This window comes from Helicoverpa zea, chromosome 6, assembly GCF_022581195.2.
Source record: "Helicoverpa zea isolate HzStark_Cry1AcR chromosome 6, ilHelZeax1.1, whole genome shotgun sequence".
Taxonomy (NCBI): domain Eukaryota; kingdom Metazoa; phylum Arthropoda; class Insecta; order Lepidoptera; family Noctuidae; genus Helicoverpa; species Helicoverpa zea.
The window spans coordinates 9577383-9592206 of record NC_061457.1 but is presented as its reverse complement, the minus strand read 5'-3'; the positions used below and the strand labels follow the sequence as shown (position 1 = coordinate 9592206).

General features: G+C 36.4%; 3 protein-coding genes across 12 annotated transcripts in view; 1 reads left to right on the top strand and 2 right to left on the bottom strand.

The window, feature by feature from the left end:
- LOC124631257 (CAP-Gly domain-containing linker protein 1) overlaps positions 1 to 7804 on the bottom strand; it is a 43352-nt gene extending 35548 nt beyond the window's left edge. For 5 of the 10 annotated variants that reach the window (XM_047165536.1, XM_047165542.1, XM_047165545.1 and 2 more), the window contains exons 1-2: positions 7478 to 7786; positions 6834 to 7136 (exon numbers count right to left, since the gene is read on the bottom strand). In XM_047165536.1, coding sequence (XP_047021492.1) covers positions 6834 to 7077 — 244 coding nt within the window. In that variant the 5' untranslated portion in view covers positions 7078 to 7136; positions 7478 to 7786. Of the gene's footprint in view, positions 1 to 6833; positions 7433 to 7477 lie in introns of those variants that run through there. The other 5 variants (XM_047165541.1, XM_047165537.1, XM_047165538.1 and 2 more) reach the window with 5 other exon arrangements.
- A 429-nt stretch (positions 7805 to 8233) lies between these two features.
- Positions 8234 to 11984, top strand: LOC124631261 (protein pelota). The gene is made up of 7 exons (XM_047165558.1): positions 8234 to 8425; positions 8555 to 8798; positions 9324 to 9578; positions 9844 to 10066; positions 10530 to 10722; positions 11027 to 11133; positions 11319 to 11984. Exons 1-7 carry the CDS (start codon positions 8385 to 8387, stop codon positions 11417 to 11419), a joined length of 1164 nt encoding a protein of 387 aa, XP_047021514.1. The 5' UTR covers positions 8234 to 8384; the 3' UTR covers positions 11420 to 11984.
- On the bottom strand, positions 11974 to 14370 carry LOC124631259 (pescadillo homolog). The gene is made up of 6 exons (XM_047165556.1): positions 14206 to 14370; positions 13898 to 14131; positions 13446 to 13817; positions 12636 to 13356; positions 12358 to 12554; positions 11974 to 12273 (listed from the first exon to the last, which is right to left on the bottom strand). Exons 1-6 carry the CDS (start codon positions 14227 to 14229, stop codon positions 12001 to 12003), a joined length of 1821 nt encoding a protein of 606 aa, XP_047021512.1. The 5' UTR covers positions 14230 to 14370; the 3' UTR covers positions 11974 to 12000.
- Positions 14371 to 14824: the final 454 nt, after the last annotated feature.

Genomic DNA, 14824 nt, shown 5'->3' with positions numbered 1-14824 from the left:
GTCGGTATCCTGTTCCAAGTCACGTACGAAAACCTTGAGTAAAGAACACGAGTAAATATCATGAGGATAAGAAGAGTATTTTGCTGTTTTTGATACACCGTATTAAATGTTTTTGCTCATTACAAAATTCAATCGACTTAAATGAAGTAGTGTATCGTGTAACACCATCATCACCAGAAACCCTGTACAATTATAAATATTTATACAAATACGCAGGGAATTCCCAGCTTTCCTGGTAAACGCGCACACCTGCACCTCAGTGAACGTCTGTAGCAGACTTAATTACTGGATTACATAGCATTCATGTAATCTCTTTACAAAATGTTATAAGTTACATAGTTAAGCAGTCGGATAAAGCTACACAATACCTACATTATTTTGAAACAATGACATGACATGTAACACAATATTCTAAAATCCATCTTGTTTGTTCATTCTCATGAAAATTCTATTACAGCCGCCGCGCCGTCGACAAAAACAATGAAATTATGCGCATTTAGATATCTATGTCTAAGCTACTGTAGGTAATCTGAATATGGTTATTTTGTGACGATTTTCCACACGTGCGCCTGAGCATCGCTGACGACGCGACGCCGGCCGGCAGACCGGAACACTTTCCAGTAATGGTTTCAACATACTCGAGTTACAGGAATATCAGATCACCTGCGACACCCGGCTTGGTGAAACACCAGGATGTTGCCAACTCTTACGCAGAATCGGCAGAATTAGCTTACACTAGTTAAATAACGACCAGTATCGATTGCATACTATTGTGAAATGCTGACACTTCCCTGTGATATAATTTAGCTCTTGATGCATATAATCACCAATTTTAAATAATGCATAAAGCGGTTCTTGAAGAGAGAGTTCTTTTAGATACCCATTTCAAAATTAAAAATTACCAGTTCGTCATGGCAAGTAATAATCAATTGACTTTCTCACTTTTGCGCATGTAGGCACTCAATTCTACAATGAATATTATGTAGGATTGAGTATGATATCACTGGCGGACATGAATAATGCAACGACGACCTTGAGTTGCTAAGATCAACTAATGTTACAATTTTCTATGCTACGTACTTTGAACGAGAATATTTAATACTCTTTCTGACGCAAAACATGGCGTGAAAACTGTCAAGGTTCAGAGTTATCTATTGAGGCCATAATCTTGTGGTTTTCTTAAGGTAACCGGGATTACCGAATACATTCATTACCAGACGATGTAACCTCAGGAGAAAATATTTCCTTCCACTTAATTGATTTGTAATGCTGACGCGACCTGACGTTATTACAGTAATATTTCCCGGTAAGTACAGTGCAGTTGTGAAACACTTATTTATTCAGTTCTCACTAAAATTAAGCAATCGCATCAAATTATGTCACTGTCATCACGAGATCATTGTTATTTCACTGCAATATCAGCATCATCAGCATTGTAATCAAAACAAGTTCATTTAATTGCTGAATATTCTATTTTCGTAATTAAGTTATCATTGTTGTAATAAAGTACATTGTTATTAAGGTGATTAAGTTGACAATGCGAGAACATTCTGAGCTGACCCTGTGGATCAGCTGGTACTTTATTATAATTAGTATTAATTACATCTCTAACTGGAACTTTATCTTCATTTACATTGTAATGAATTCCAAATATCTATCTTGTATCTTGTTGTTTAGCGATAACTGTGGAATGAAGAGCTGGTGTGTGCCGTTTGACAGATTTCGAAAGACGATAAACCAATTCAGGAAAGTTATTTGTGCAACATCATAAACCAAAGTTTATAGATAGCACCTAATCGCAATTGTATTGCAATACCAAAGTGTAATAATATCCATGATGTCCTAAGTGCATATTATGCTGACATTTTGTGGAAATGTCAGACTAAACGTTCCAATCCTAGAATGTTTACGCTCAAGGTGGACAGCTTGCAGATTCAATATTGTTTTGATTGCAGGCACGCACCGCAGCCGAAGACCGTTCAATAGATAGATAATGGATAATTTAATTATAAACCAACTAACGATCTTGAAGTTCGATGGCTATGCGTGCCGGTTTGCAAGGAATGTAAATAAATAAAGCAGTATGAAACATGATGGAATATAAGTCGGTCGGTTACGATCAAAGCGGTCGGTTTATGGAACTTGATTACGACATCCTTACGGATGCTAATAATCGTTACGGATAATAAGCGGCGCCTAATGATGGCTAAATAAGACCGCCTGTATTGGCTATTGGCATGCTAACGTAACGTAACAATACCAAAATCTATTAGGTACGGGTTTTCCTTGAGATTATAAGAAAAACTGTAGATAACCAAAATCTAGAATTTGATCGTGAATACAAATCAGTAGGTACGTCGCATATTAGAAAAAATACTCTAATTTAAGATTAAGTTTAGATTTATTGCTAGGAACAACGTTATTAATATTAAAGATTGTGCTATATGAATGTGATAATAGAAATCGCCTGAGCCACAGTAAGAGCTAAGTTAAATAACCATGTCATAAATAGACGAAGTTTTGCGTAGATAAAAGTATTTCCATCACGCATTTTCTGTAACCGAAGTAGTGGGGCTTCGGCATCCAGTTGTCAGTCAGGCCATTTGATTGATGCGACACCTTGAACAATAGGTCGCCTTTGGAAAGCATTACTTTGAAGAAAGTGGGATCGTCCACCTCATTAACTTTGTCCAAAATATCAGCGTCCCGTAGTTATCTCCCAAGCGAATACGAGTTTATTTTGAACCTGTCAAGATTAGATAGTAGGTGAGTAGGTACCGAAGTTAACTGAAACGTATAACACTTTTATTTTTATAAACATTTACGAGCAAGTTTAATGTGATAAGCCGAATAAAATGTAAAATCTAGAAAATACGAGATGTGAAGTATTTGTTGAATTATAAATAACCTTGTTTACGTATGTATGGCGTAGTTACTTCGACAATGAGATCTACTTTCCGAAGTAGTGGAGTGGGAAGACTTTAAACGGTACAAAGAGCGGCATCAAATGGATTATCACTTGTTGAAGCCATTTACGATGTTAACGGTCAAAAGGCTGCGACAGTGCATACGTAATGATTGGCAATTGGCAAAGAGTGCATCATTAAAGACTATTGCAATCGTTAACCCTATTGCAACCTGCTTAGCATAATAATAGGCTGATGCACTTTCAGGTCCGCTCTACACAAAGCATTCCCTTGGGTCTTTCCGAGCGCAAAAAATCGATCGTGCAGCTGAAAGTCAACTTTGAGCAGGTTGTTTGTTTTCCTTGACAATGTCTATTTGATTTTTATAAGTAGGTACCTAATTTATTATTTTGTTAATTAGAAATCTAAATAGGCAATTAAAATTGCAAATTGGCAACTCGTAAATCTATGTCGTTCCAGCGCTGCGGGTGACCAATAAGGTCACATAGGTACCGAGATTGAAGCTAGAAAGGAACTGCTTGGGCAAAGCGAATTTTATCTTTAACTTTGCTTCTGACCTTCGCGCGATGTATTCCATCCTTTAAACTAGACACGACGAATAAATAAATGCTAATGAACTTAAACACCCGTAAAATTGTACATCCTACTTATATTATAAATGTGAAAGTTTGTGAGAATGTATGGATGTATGTTTGTTATTCAATCACGCAAAAACGGTTGGACCGATTTGGTTGAAATTTGGTATGTACATAGGTGATACCCTGGATTAACACATAGGCTACTTTTTATCAACACAGCACGCGGGAGAAGCCGCTGGCGGAAGCTAGTATTTAAAATAAGTATAATCTTCTAAGATTTTTGACATTGATACAACAAAATGTTTTGCAACAATTCAATCCTGTTATCACTTTTATTGCGTTAGTAGACCTCTCTAACCGTTTCTCGTTTTGAAGTATGGTAACAAAGCACGAAATGAATAGCGGTGGAAGCGCGGCGCAAGCGCACGTCACTCGCGGTGAAAGTGAACTGCGCGGACAATGGAAGACGAATTGTAAGACCCAAACAAACAAAACATGGAAATGCTATTCTCCTCCACTATGCTATAACACTCGTTAACTATTCAGCTGATGAAACTATCCTTGACACGTACATTAATAAAAAGGAAATTGCTCAGCACTTAATTATTGTTTTTGTGCACTCGTCGTTTACAGGCAATTTAAGAATTACTTTACAGCCTGTAACGCATCGCAATTTCATCGGAATCGATTTAATGACAGTTTTTAATCGGGTAGTATCTCATTAAGAACAATAACAATTAGTTTTTACACTGCCCAATGCAATGGTGTAAAACAGTAATTGTTTTGCCAGCTTCCTGTTAGTCTAACTGCAGTAAAAGTAACCGTTGCAAAAGGTCCACCGTGAGTGTATTTAACAGTTAACTGTGAAGGTCATAATCAAAACCGGTAATGCTATAACAGGAATAGTTTTTGCCGATCTCTATTTGGAATTGTAGTTTCGGCAGCGCCGTAAAAACAATAAACACCGGCCGTTTACTTTTGAAAACTGGATCAGACATTTTTTTCTCAGTACTGACACATGACTAACGGCAAAGCAGTTACTTTAACAAGTGTGTCACGGTTAGTGTTGAAATGTGATATATCAGATAACTAAGAAGTTTAAGTGTTTTGTTAACTTTTACTCGGTTGCTTGGTTTTTTGAGTAGTTAAAACATGAAAGTGTTACCATGTAACAGCACCTACCGCTAGTTCGAAGTACCTAAGAGAAATGATTTTCTTTTCCTCATTATAGGTACATAGATATCGAGCTAATATAAGATGATTACGGGAAATTATATAAATAAAATTCTTAGTTAAATACCGGTTTTTTCACACGCGTTGTTTTTAAATCCAAGAATTTCAAACAGGTAGGTATTTAATTTTATTGATAATAATATAATCCTGTATAGTTAAGTAGTAACCGGAACTTAGCTTGATAGCATTGAGTAATACTGGTAATACTGCGTCATTTGCAATTTTGCTTACGTTCCAATTGATTACCTTCAAATGAGCACTATTCGAGTGCATTTTTTAATTAACCTTTTCAATTGTCATCACGACACAATCATTACCTATGTAATTGCTCAATTTAATCCAATGTTTATTCGAGAATAAACTTCTAACGTCATTCTGCTTTTTTCGCGGATTTAAAGAAATTATAGTTGTACAGAGCTCAGGTAAGGTCGTGTTATGGATTCTAATCTAGCTATAAGGTTCTTTTTTAAAATTGCAACTTCTGTAAGCATAAAGGGAAACAGCATTAGGTATCAATAAAATTAACTATAAACGTAGTGAGGGATCCAGGGAAATTTTATGTTCGCGAATTTTGCAAGGTGATAAAATTGTAACCGGAACAGTATTCCGGTCTCGTCTTTTTAAAAAGCTTATTCATGCACCTTGAAGTGAAAACGGTGATTACTGCTACAAATCCGCAGACGACGATTGGTGGCGCGGAGTCACGAGCCGTCGCCAATCGTCCATCGGACATAACACCGGTGAAACTCAACAGCAGCATTATCATAGCATGAGAAAAAATACTAAACAATATACATTTTCACTTTCAACCAACCATTTACTAAATGATTTATTTAAAATTCATTTTTTAATTTGCATTTAAATACTTCAAACAACTTAATTTATTAATTAATAGAATCGTTGTTGATGAGTCGATTTATTTTAATTTGAGTCGTTAATCGATAGCGCGTCACGGATGCTAAACAACTATTAGGATTGGAATACTGGTTTGTGTTGATTTGTTCAAGGCCAACATTTTCGATGTCTCTTCACGATAATCCGATGATACTGGAATAACTGAGGTCATTTTGCATCTCATCGATATAATAAGCGATGACGACCTAACGCACCACGTTATTCGACTGAACAATAAGCCGCGAACTTTCGCTATCGTGTAGCAATTTTATTTAACTGTTCGTCTGATTATTATGCTATTGATAATGACCATAAAAAGAACATGCTGGTAAAGTATTATCAATGGATAGGTATAATCAGATAAAGTCGTTTATCTCTTGAATGATATCACTGTAAAATGATGTAAGTAAACAAATTGCAAAGCCGTGTCAGACTTTCACGTTTCAATGGGAAACAGCGTTTTTGAGTGCCACGAAAGTTTTTCGTCGTGAAATGAAACATGACGAAAAAAATTATTGTGTAGTGGTAGAGAAAAGAAAGATTTCTTTTTTGAATAATCCTTTGTTAAATGGCTCAATATAACGAACACACGCGCACTTCACACTGCGCCGCATTATCGTGATATGCGCCTGCAGTAACTGGGCCAGGCGCATTGCAACATGAATAGCAAATAAATTCAATGAGCATTCAAACCACTTCATCAACAAACACAATCTCTCCCGATACTGTTTATAAATTAATATCATCAACATATGAGATTATTAGGTAGCCATGTTAATTCAGTATGATCAATTTGGATGTGAGCATTGGCATTTCATTAACCATTCCCCAGTGGCCTTGTGTCCCTCTTAAAACATGATTACATCTAATGTGGTTATTTATCAATAAATACCTAAAGCTAGAATTCAATTACCAGCATTAACCTTGAAACTCTGCCTTAAATTAATGATGTATGAAACAATGAAATCGCTTAAATACAGAGATTAAGTTCAGCTTACAAGCAATTACCACTTATAACATTGATGTACCAGGACTATCTTGTCAATTGCAGTTTGTTATCAAGCATAACAATGGGCTTATAGTGTCTTCAGGATAATTAAATAATCATTTAGTCAGCAGTTATGTCATCATAATTAGGTCATTTGAAAATATTAATCTACAATTAATAAGGTAATTATATGGATTGATAATATTAACTCACCGGTTCTGGGAGAGATGGGCACAGCAGGTTTAGGCGCAGAGTTGGAGCAGAGCCGACCAATCTTGGAGGGTGGCTTCAAGCCGGACGGTTTGGGTAAAGAAGATGGTCTTGTGGAGTCAGCTGGCTTAGTGACAGGGGAGGTTGCTGTGCTGGCAAGTGACGCATTTTCTGAAGACGTGGATGACGGTGGTGCAGGGGGAGCAGTTGCCGAGTCCGGCGGCAGGGTCTCTTGGCTCTCACTCATTTTTAATCACTTTACAAACACTTGATAACTAACACTTTGGAGTCAAGCTACATTATTTACTGAAAAACGATTTTCTTTATAGTAATATTAGTTACACGACGCATTCTAAATCATCGTGCGACTAGTATACTAAAAATATCGCGAGTTCCCGCGCAATAAGACGACACGTAATCTGGATCACGGCCAGTGCGGCGTTGTAAATAAAGATAAACAAAATATTCGCGACTTTGTTTTTAGCCCGTTAACGTAATATAAGCATCTCGGTAATATTAACACGTGTAATGTAAATTAATAACACTAATAAACCTGTTACAGTAGGAACGATAAGTTCTACGTGTTTATTTTACGTTATAGTGTATCTAAGCAAGCGTGTTATGTAGAAAAAATTATAACGGCATACCTTGATGAAATGGAGCACGAAAAGTGCTACCTGTGCAAAGGCAAAGAAAAACTCGCGAGATTTTTACCGCTCGTCGGATGGGACCAGCTGAGCTTGACCGTTGACGTTATCACTTACACTATACACACATTATCTTAATACATTTAACGGCTGAATGTAATATTTTTACACCAACAATGAAGTAATTACAAGGTTTAAAGACAGCACATAAATGAAACAAGCTGTTAACTAACACAAAACAAATTAAATCGTTGCAAATGCAATGCAATAAACTCTTCCGTCGTCCCCGACGTTCAAAACTTCAAAGTTGCGTTTCGTTATCGTCAAAACGCTCATACAATCACGAATCAAGCGTGGATAAATTACGTTTAGTTGTTTTCTGTGTTGTTGAGACTTCGGCGAATAATCAGATAAAAGTACTACCACGCCAATTTACAAACAAAGCTATACATTATAAAAGAATAAAACACATTTGATTTTAAGATGGTGATTGTGATCATCTCCCGCACAATAGCGTGTGTGTAATGTTTCTTTTATAATTTTAAGATTTTTTATAGTCCTAGCCTGCTTTGATTTCTATAGCCTTAGTACGTACCTAACTTACTGGATTAAGCTATGAAAATTATCTTAAAATCCAGGCACGTCACAGGAATCATACAATACAATGCAATGAAGTTAAAATATGCTTCGGATTGATTTTCTACTGGAATACCGATTATGTCATAACCTGACTAACTGACATAAGACATTCGGTGTTTGACAGTGACAAATCCCTAAATCATAGAATTGCTTTTGCTTTTGAAGATCACGATCACGTCTCGCTTTGTTTTCCCATAGAAAAGGGACCTATGGTGATTGTAGCTATGTCTCTAAATAAATAATATGAAAAAAGTTACATCGTTTAAACATGAAGCTCGTTTACAAAAATATCGAAAGGGATGGCTGCGGGTAAGAATGATTCTGAAAACTATTTAGCAGCATATTGTATTACAATAAACTTATGTAAATTCAACTGAATTACGCTTGCATAGGCAATGACAAGCAAGATATCCAATGCTCTCCCCATATTCTTTACAGGAGTATCGGCCTCATCCCTGAGGAGTCTGAAGATATGTGGCATGCATACAACCTGGTCGCCGTGGGTGACGCTGTCACAGCGTCCACTGTGCGAAAGGTTCAGACTGAGTCCTCAACAGGCTCGTCAACCAGCAGTCGAGTGAGGACCACGCTCACCATCACTGTGGAAACCATTGATTTTGATACACAAGCATGTGTACTGAGGCTGAAAGGTCGCAATATTGTGGAGAATCAGTATGTAAAGGTAAATTATTTTCTATTTACTGTACCCCATCTTAAAAAGTTAAGTTTAAAGTCGCTCAGCGGGCTATGGAAAGAGCTATGCTCGGCGTTTCTCTGAGGGATCGCATCAGAAATGAGGTAATCCGTCAGAGAACCAAGGTCATCGACATAGCCTACCGAATCAGCAAGCTGAAGTGGCAGTGGGCTGGCCATATTAGCCGAAGAACCGATAACTGTTGGGGTAAACAAGTTCTAGAGTGGAGACCACGCCTCAGCAAACGTAGTGTAGGACGTCCTCAGGTACGGTGGAGTGATGACTTGCGTGAGACGGCTGGCAGTAGCTGGATGCGAGAAGCCAAGAATAGATCTCAGTGGCGTGCATTTGGAGAGGCCTATGTCCAGCAGTGGACTGCAATAGGCTGATGATGTACCCTATCTTAGCCTATAAATGCTTTATAATTATACTACTTCACACAGGACAATCCTTACATATAATTTTCCTTGAGCACACTTTAAAAGTTGTTAATAACATATGTAATTATTTCAGATGGGTGCCTACCACACATTAGATTTAGAACTAAATAGAAAGTTTGTACTCCAAAAGCCTCTATGGGATTCAGTGGCTTTAGAGCGAGTAGAGATGGCATGTGACCCGGCTGCCAATGCTGATGTAGCTGCCGTTGTGATGCAAGAGGGTCTGGCACATGTCTGTCTGATTACGCCGTCTATGACACTAGTGAGATCAAAAATTGATATCACAATACCTAGGAAGCGAAAGGGTTTTGTGCAGCAACATGAAAAGGTACAATATTTATAAATGAAATATGACATACTAAGAAAAAACTAGGAAAGTTTTTGGCTTTCTTAGGAGATGCATTCTTCAAATTGTTTTCCAATTGGTTATGTATTCTCAGCTAGATTTAAATTAGTTGATAATGAAGGAATTCACTTCATGCATTGTCATGATGACTAACAAAAAACTATCTACATTTATAGACTTTGTTGAACATAAATACCCAAGTTATAGAAAAAAAACATGAGCTACAGGTCTTGTTCTGTGATTTCAGGGTCTAAATAAATTTTATGATGCTGTAATGCAAGGTATTCTGAGGCATGTAGACTTCAACATTGTCAAGTGTGTGATAATTGCATCACCTGGATTTGTGAAGGACCAGTACTTTGAGTACATGATGCAACAAGCTGTAAAAACAGACAACAAATTACTCATTGACAATAAGAGCAAGTTCCTATTGGTCAAAGCCTCGTCAGGATTCAAACATTCGTTAAAAGGTTTGGTTCTTTTTTATATTTTGGTTCATGCCTTAATTAACACCAATTTCATTTATAGTAAGTGCTAATATGCTAGCATGCTTTTCATATCGGATTTTTTCATTGTCAAATCATAGGAATACTGAGAACAAAATTTAATGCACCACTCATTAATCCATATAGATAAGGCATCTTATCTCTTCAAAATAGATTATGATGTAATCTAAATATAGTGTGCTTATGTGCCATAGTGACATCAAATTATGTCACATAATTAATTATCCTTTTTAACATGCTTCCTAATGTTGTGCTCTAAAAGTGTATTTTTGCAAATATTTTCTAAACGAAAAATAATGCGCGACCACACCACTATGTGATGTATTGATGATGATGTTGAGCCTAAGAAAAAATTCTGTTTATTAATTATTATTCTTAGTTTTTATCTGTCCATTTGTTGTAATTACATATTCTATTACTTTTCCAGAGGTTTTACAAGAGCAAGCAGTAATTGCCAAAATATCGGATACGAAAGCTGCAAGTGAGGTGAAGTTACTAGAGAGTTTCTACACAATGTTGCAGCTAGAACCAGCCAAAGCGTTCTATGGGAAGAAACATATCGAGCGCGCGAACGAGGCGCAAGCTATTGAAACACTTATGATTTCTGATAAATTGTTCAGGTAAGTTATTGCTTAATATGGTGCAAAATATTTTCTCGCTATTGCGCAAGTATGGGGACATAAGCAGGGGTCCTGACATCAGATTGCACCACAGATATAGTACTCCCTTTTGTCGGAATATTCTTGTGTGTATGTATCCTTCTCTAATCAGGTAATAAAACGGACTTGCTTCCTAAAAAGTTCTATCAATGTCTAATCGGTGCAATTACTGTCCTCCACCCTATGCCTTTTGTCTGATGGGCGTCAATCTTCAAAGCTTTTTTCTTTTTTTTTCTCCTATTTTAATAAATGGTTTGGTTGCCAGGTGTCAAGATATACAACAAAGGAGAGAGTATGTAGCTATAGTAGATTCAGTTCGCGACAATGGCGGTGAAGTGAGGATTTTTTCCAGCATGCACGTGTCTGGCGAACGTATGTATAATTTGGATTTTAGTTATTATCATATATTGAAAATTAAAATTTTATTTTTACATTCTTGTTTCCGCGGTTTTAACTGCTTTTGAAGTTCTCAGTCTTTTTTCAAAACAATTTGGTTTAAATAAATTGACTTCTTATGCATAAAGCAACAAACAATAATATGTTTTGTGATTTTTCAGAACTAGACCAGCTGACTGGTATTGCAGCAATCCTGCGCTTCCCAATGCCAGAGCTTGAAGACAGTGATGCTGAGGGTGACAGCGACACTGATTCTGATTAGGATATTATTTATTATCAGCAGTCCATTCATATTGCTTACACCTTTGTCTCCTATCTAGTGAGATAGGTATTTGTATTGATTAGTGAATTTGTGTAAATGTCATACAAATATGTACTTCCGTTATGTATTATCTTGTAGAAGAATAATTTCCAAATGAAAATGTAAATATTTAATTACAGAAGATATGTAAACATTATTTTATGAATGGATAAATATTCCTGTGGATATGTCCACAAAAACTAAAACAAGTTGATCTGCTCAAGTTTGTGTCATTTTTTTATAATACTTAAAGACAATTGTTTATTTTGTTTCACTAGATGTACTTTTATTATTTTATTTAACATGTCTGGTACTTCCATTTCTATGTTGGTACTAAAATAGTACTTAGTGATAAGCTATTATGAATAGTACCAAAGTAATTAGGTTGCTTCAAATGACTAATATTATAATGATTGTCTTGTTTTATTGTTGATTAAAAGAAAATATCCTAATGTTTTTATATTGTGATGTAAATATTATACTATAAATGAATTAGCACAATACAAAACTACAAATGATTTGTTAATTTGTTTATTTATTATTTAAGCAGAAGCTTCCAATGCTGCAGTTCTCTGTTTGCGTTTTTCTGCTTTCTTCTCCTCCTTGACCTTCTCGTCATGAAGGCGCCTCTTCTTCCTTAGCAACCAAATTTCCTTCTTGCGTTTCTCCTGTCCAGCCTTCATGCTCTTGTAAAGGTTCCTGTGCTTCTTGCGTACAAGCTTCTCTCTCAACCTGAACGCCTGTTTATCTTCAATCTCTTTCTGATAGGGATGTTCTTTGTGGGGCACTCCAGCTGTCACAGCCATCGCCTTTTTCTGGAATTCAAGAAGTAGTGTTAAGGATATAAATAGATCAAAACATTTTAAAGTTTTTAATGTGTTTTTTAGCAACAGTTTTACCTTTTCTTTAGCTAATTTCTTCTTCTCTGGCTCAATATCATCATCTTCGTCATCTCCAGAGTCGGAGTCTTCTTGCACCTCCTGCTGGTACTGCTTGGCCAGAGCTGCCTCTCCATCCTCCTCCTCTGAATCCTCTTCAACATCCTCTTTGTCCTCGTCACTGGCCTCTTCAATATCAGACCCAGATTGATCATCATCTGAAAAGAATATGACATTTTATTGGTTGCCAATAGAAATATTGTGTAAAGAAAATAACTTTATAAAATTTTAAAACTTACCAAGGGGTTTAAAGTTGGGATCAAGAAGTGCCTTCTCTTCAGGTGGAATATAAACTTGATCTTTAATTTTGTCAACAAATGGTGACAGGTGAGGTGGCAACACAGCACCCATTAAATATTGGTTGATGGGCAATAGTGTCCTGGCATTAACGCTGTCAAACACCCATTGTGGTTGTACATAGTATCGGGACAGGTATTGTTTATCCATTGTGGGCCTGTCAACTATTTGGTAGGCAATGCTTTCATCTGTTTCATCAAATGTTGCACCAACAAAGTGATCCTTATCCCAGGACACTTCACCGCCAAAGCAACGGATGATGAACACTAGTGGTTCTCTAGGCACCTCTCTGTTTATGAAGAATTTCAGGCCTTTGAACATTGTTTTTAGTTTCTTGACTTTTTCTGCTTCAAGTTTGGCTTCTTCCAGTTTCTTAGGATCCTCATCCTCTGCATTGAAGATGTCCATTTCTGGCAACTCTTCACCATCATTGGCACCAGCTACTCGGGCCAAGGACAAGTTCATAGCCGCTATTCTTTCAGCTACATAAGCTTGTTCATCTATAAGCTCTTTGTCATCAGCTGAGAATGCTGCGGTCAGTTTAGGTGGATAAACTATGTTGAGTGAGTGGTACAGCTTGAAATTAACAAAGCCCAACATCATTGTGTAGAATTCCACAAATGTAGACATGATTTTGAAGTCAACTTCATCTTTGCTTTGAGGCTGTAAGAGAAAAATATTGAGTTTATTGTTCAAAATAATAAGTATGGCATGATATGAGCCAATATTTAAAAAAATATAAAAATATTAACCTGGAATGAGAAATGATGAGGTACAATCCATGTAATAGTCTGTCCTTCTAGTTCAACTTGGTAATAGTAGCCTTTGACAGACACAAATACTTTCCGGAGGGCTTTTGCAGCAATAACTGCATGCATAAATTCAACTGTAAGTCTTCTGCAAAGCATAGACTGGTCTCTAGGTACTTTCTTTAGAGAGGGGAAAGTACTGAATAAGAAACATAACGTGAGGCAGTCATCCAGGTCTCGTAATGCATCTACAAATGTAGGATATCTCTCTTTGACAATGTGATCTATGTTAATGTCTGGATAGTCTCGCAAGTACTTTTTCATCTGCCTGTATTCCCTCATTGCCCTTGCACGACGGATCTTTTGTTGATACACCTAGAATAAACACAAATATTAGAAGCTATATTTTTTGTTGACATTGTGCAATAAATTAATACGAAAAAGTAGCCACTTACCTTTAATTCCCTGAGTTTCCATATTATAGGCTCGTGTAACAAGAACTTTATGTCCTTTGTGTGGTACAAAGTTTTGATACCTCCTGCGCCTTTCTGCGCCCTCTTGCGATTGCGGGGTTCTCGTGGGTAAATACCTTTCAATATGCAAATACGTCTGAAATCTTTGAGGGATAACTGTAGTTTTTTTAAGGCAGCTTTTCTGGTCATGAACTGAGCTCCCTCTCCGGATGAATACTGTAAAAAGAGCAATTTTGTTGGTTATACGCAATAATAAAAACACGTGTTTTGTCATGGCGATATTAATGTACCTTCTTCTTTTTCTTGGAAACCATTTTGTCTGATTTATTTTATTTTTTAAAGGCCAAACTTTCACTTCACTCCTTAATTAATATTGGAAAAATTAATATTTTAACGCAATTACAACAAAGCTACGAAACCATGTTGGTTTGCTTTGCTTGTCAAAGTGACGTTTCAAAATGGTGTTGCCATCAAAATAATATACACAGGATAGAGTTCTCTTTATAATAATGTCGTTCATTTACCATGATGTCGCTTTAATATTCTATGCAATTTCAAAGCTTTATGTAATTTGTTGACGCCATCAACTCATGTTTTCCTATATAGCTGTTTTACCCATTTTTTTCTAGCGACTACACTGATTTTAATTAACTAATTTACAATTACTCCCGGTAGATGGCGCTGCTTTAGGGCACACTGTTTAATAACTTAAACATGGGTAATGTTATAATATGATGTACCCATATAAAGATTTTCTATGAGGAAGCTCAAATGTGGAACTTTTTTAATTTTAATGATTAATTTTTGATTCACCAAATCTCCAATACACAAAAGAAGAGCTTTACCTATAGTTAGTTTTAATTATAGTAGAGGTTAGTTATAGCCACAGTATGGCTTACCTATTGAATT

Excerpts from the sequence above, each read along its gene's own strand:
- LOC124631261 (XM_047165558.1), top strand. The coding sequence starts at position 8,385 with ATGAAGCTCGTTTACAAAAATATCGAAAGGGATGGCTGCGG. Across the intron at positions 8,426-8,554 it reads ATCGAAAGGGATGGCTGCGG|GAGTATCGGCCTCATCCCTG; the intron begins GTAAGAATGATT and ends TATTCTTTACAG. Across the intron at positions 11,134-11,318 it reads CATGCACGTGTCTGGCGAAC|AACTAGACCAGCTGACTGGT; the intron begins GTATGTATAATT and ends GTGATTTTTCAG.
- LOC124631259 (XM_047165556.1), bottom strand. The coding sequence starts at position 14,229 with ATGGTTTCCAAGAAAAAGAAGAAG. Across the intron at positions 13,357-13,445 it reads CTCATCATTTCTCATTCCAG|CCTCAAAGCAAAGATGAAGT; the intron begins GTTAATATTTTT and ends TTTCTCTTACAG. Across the intron at positions 12,274-12,357 it reads AGAAATTAGCTAAAGAAAAG|AAAAAGGCGATGGCTGTGAC; the intron begins GTAAAACTGTTG and ends CTTGAATTCCAG.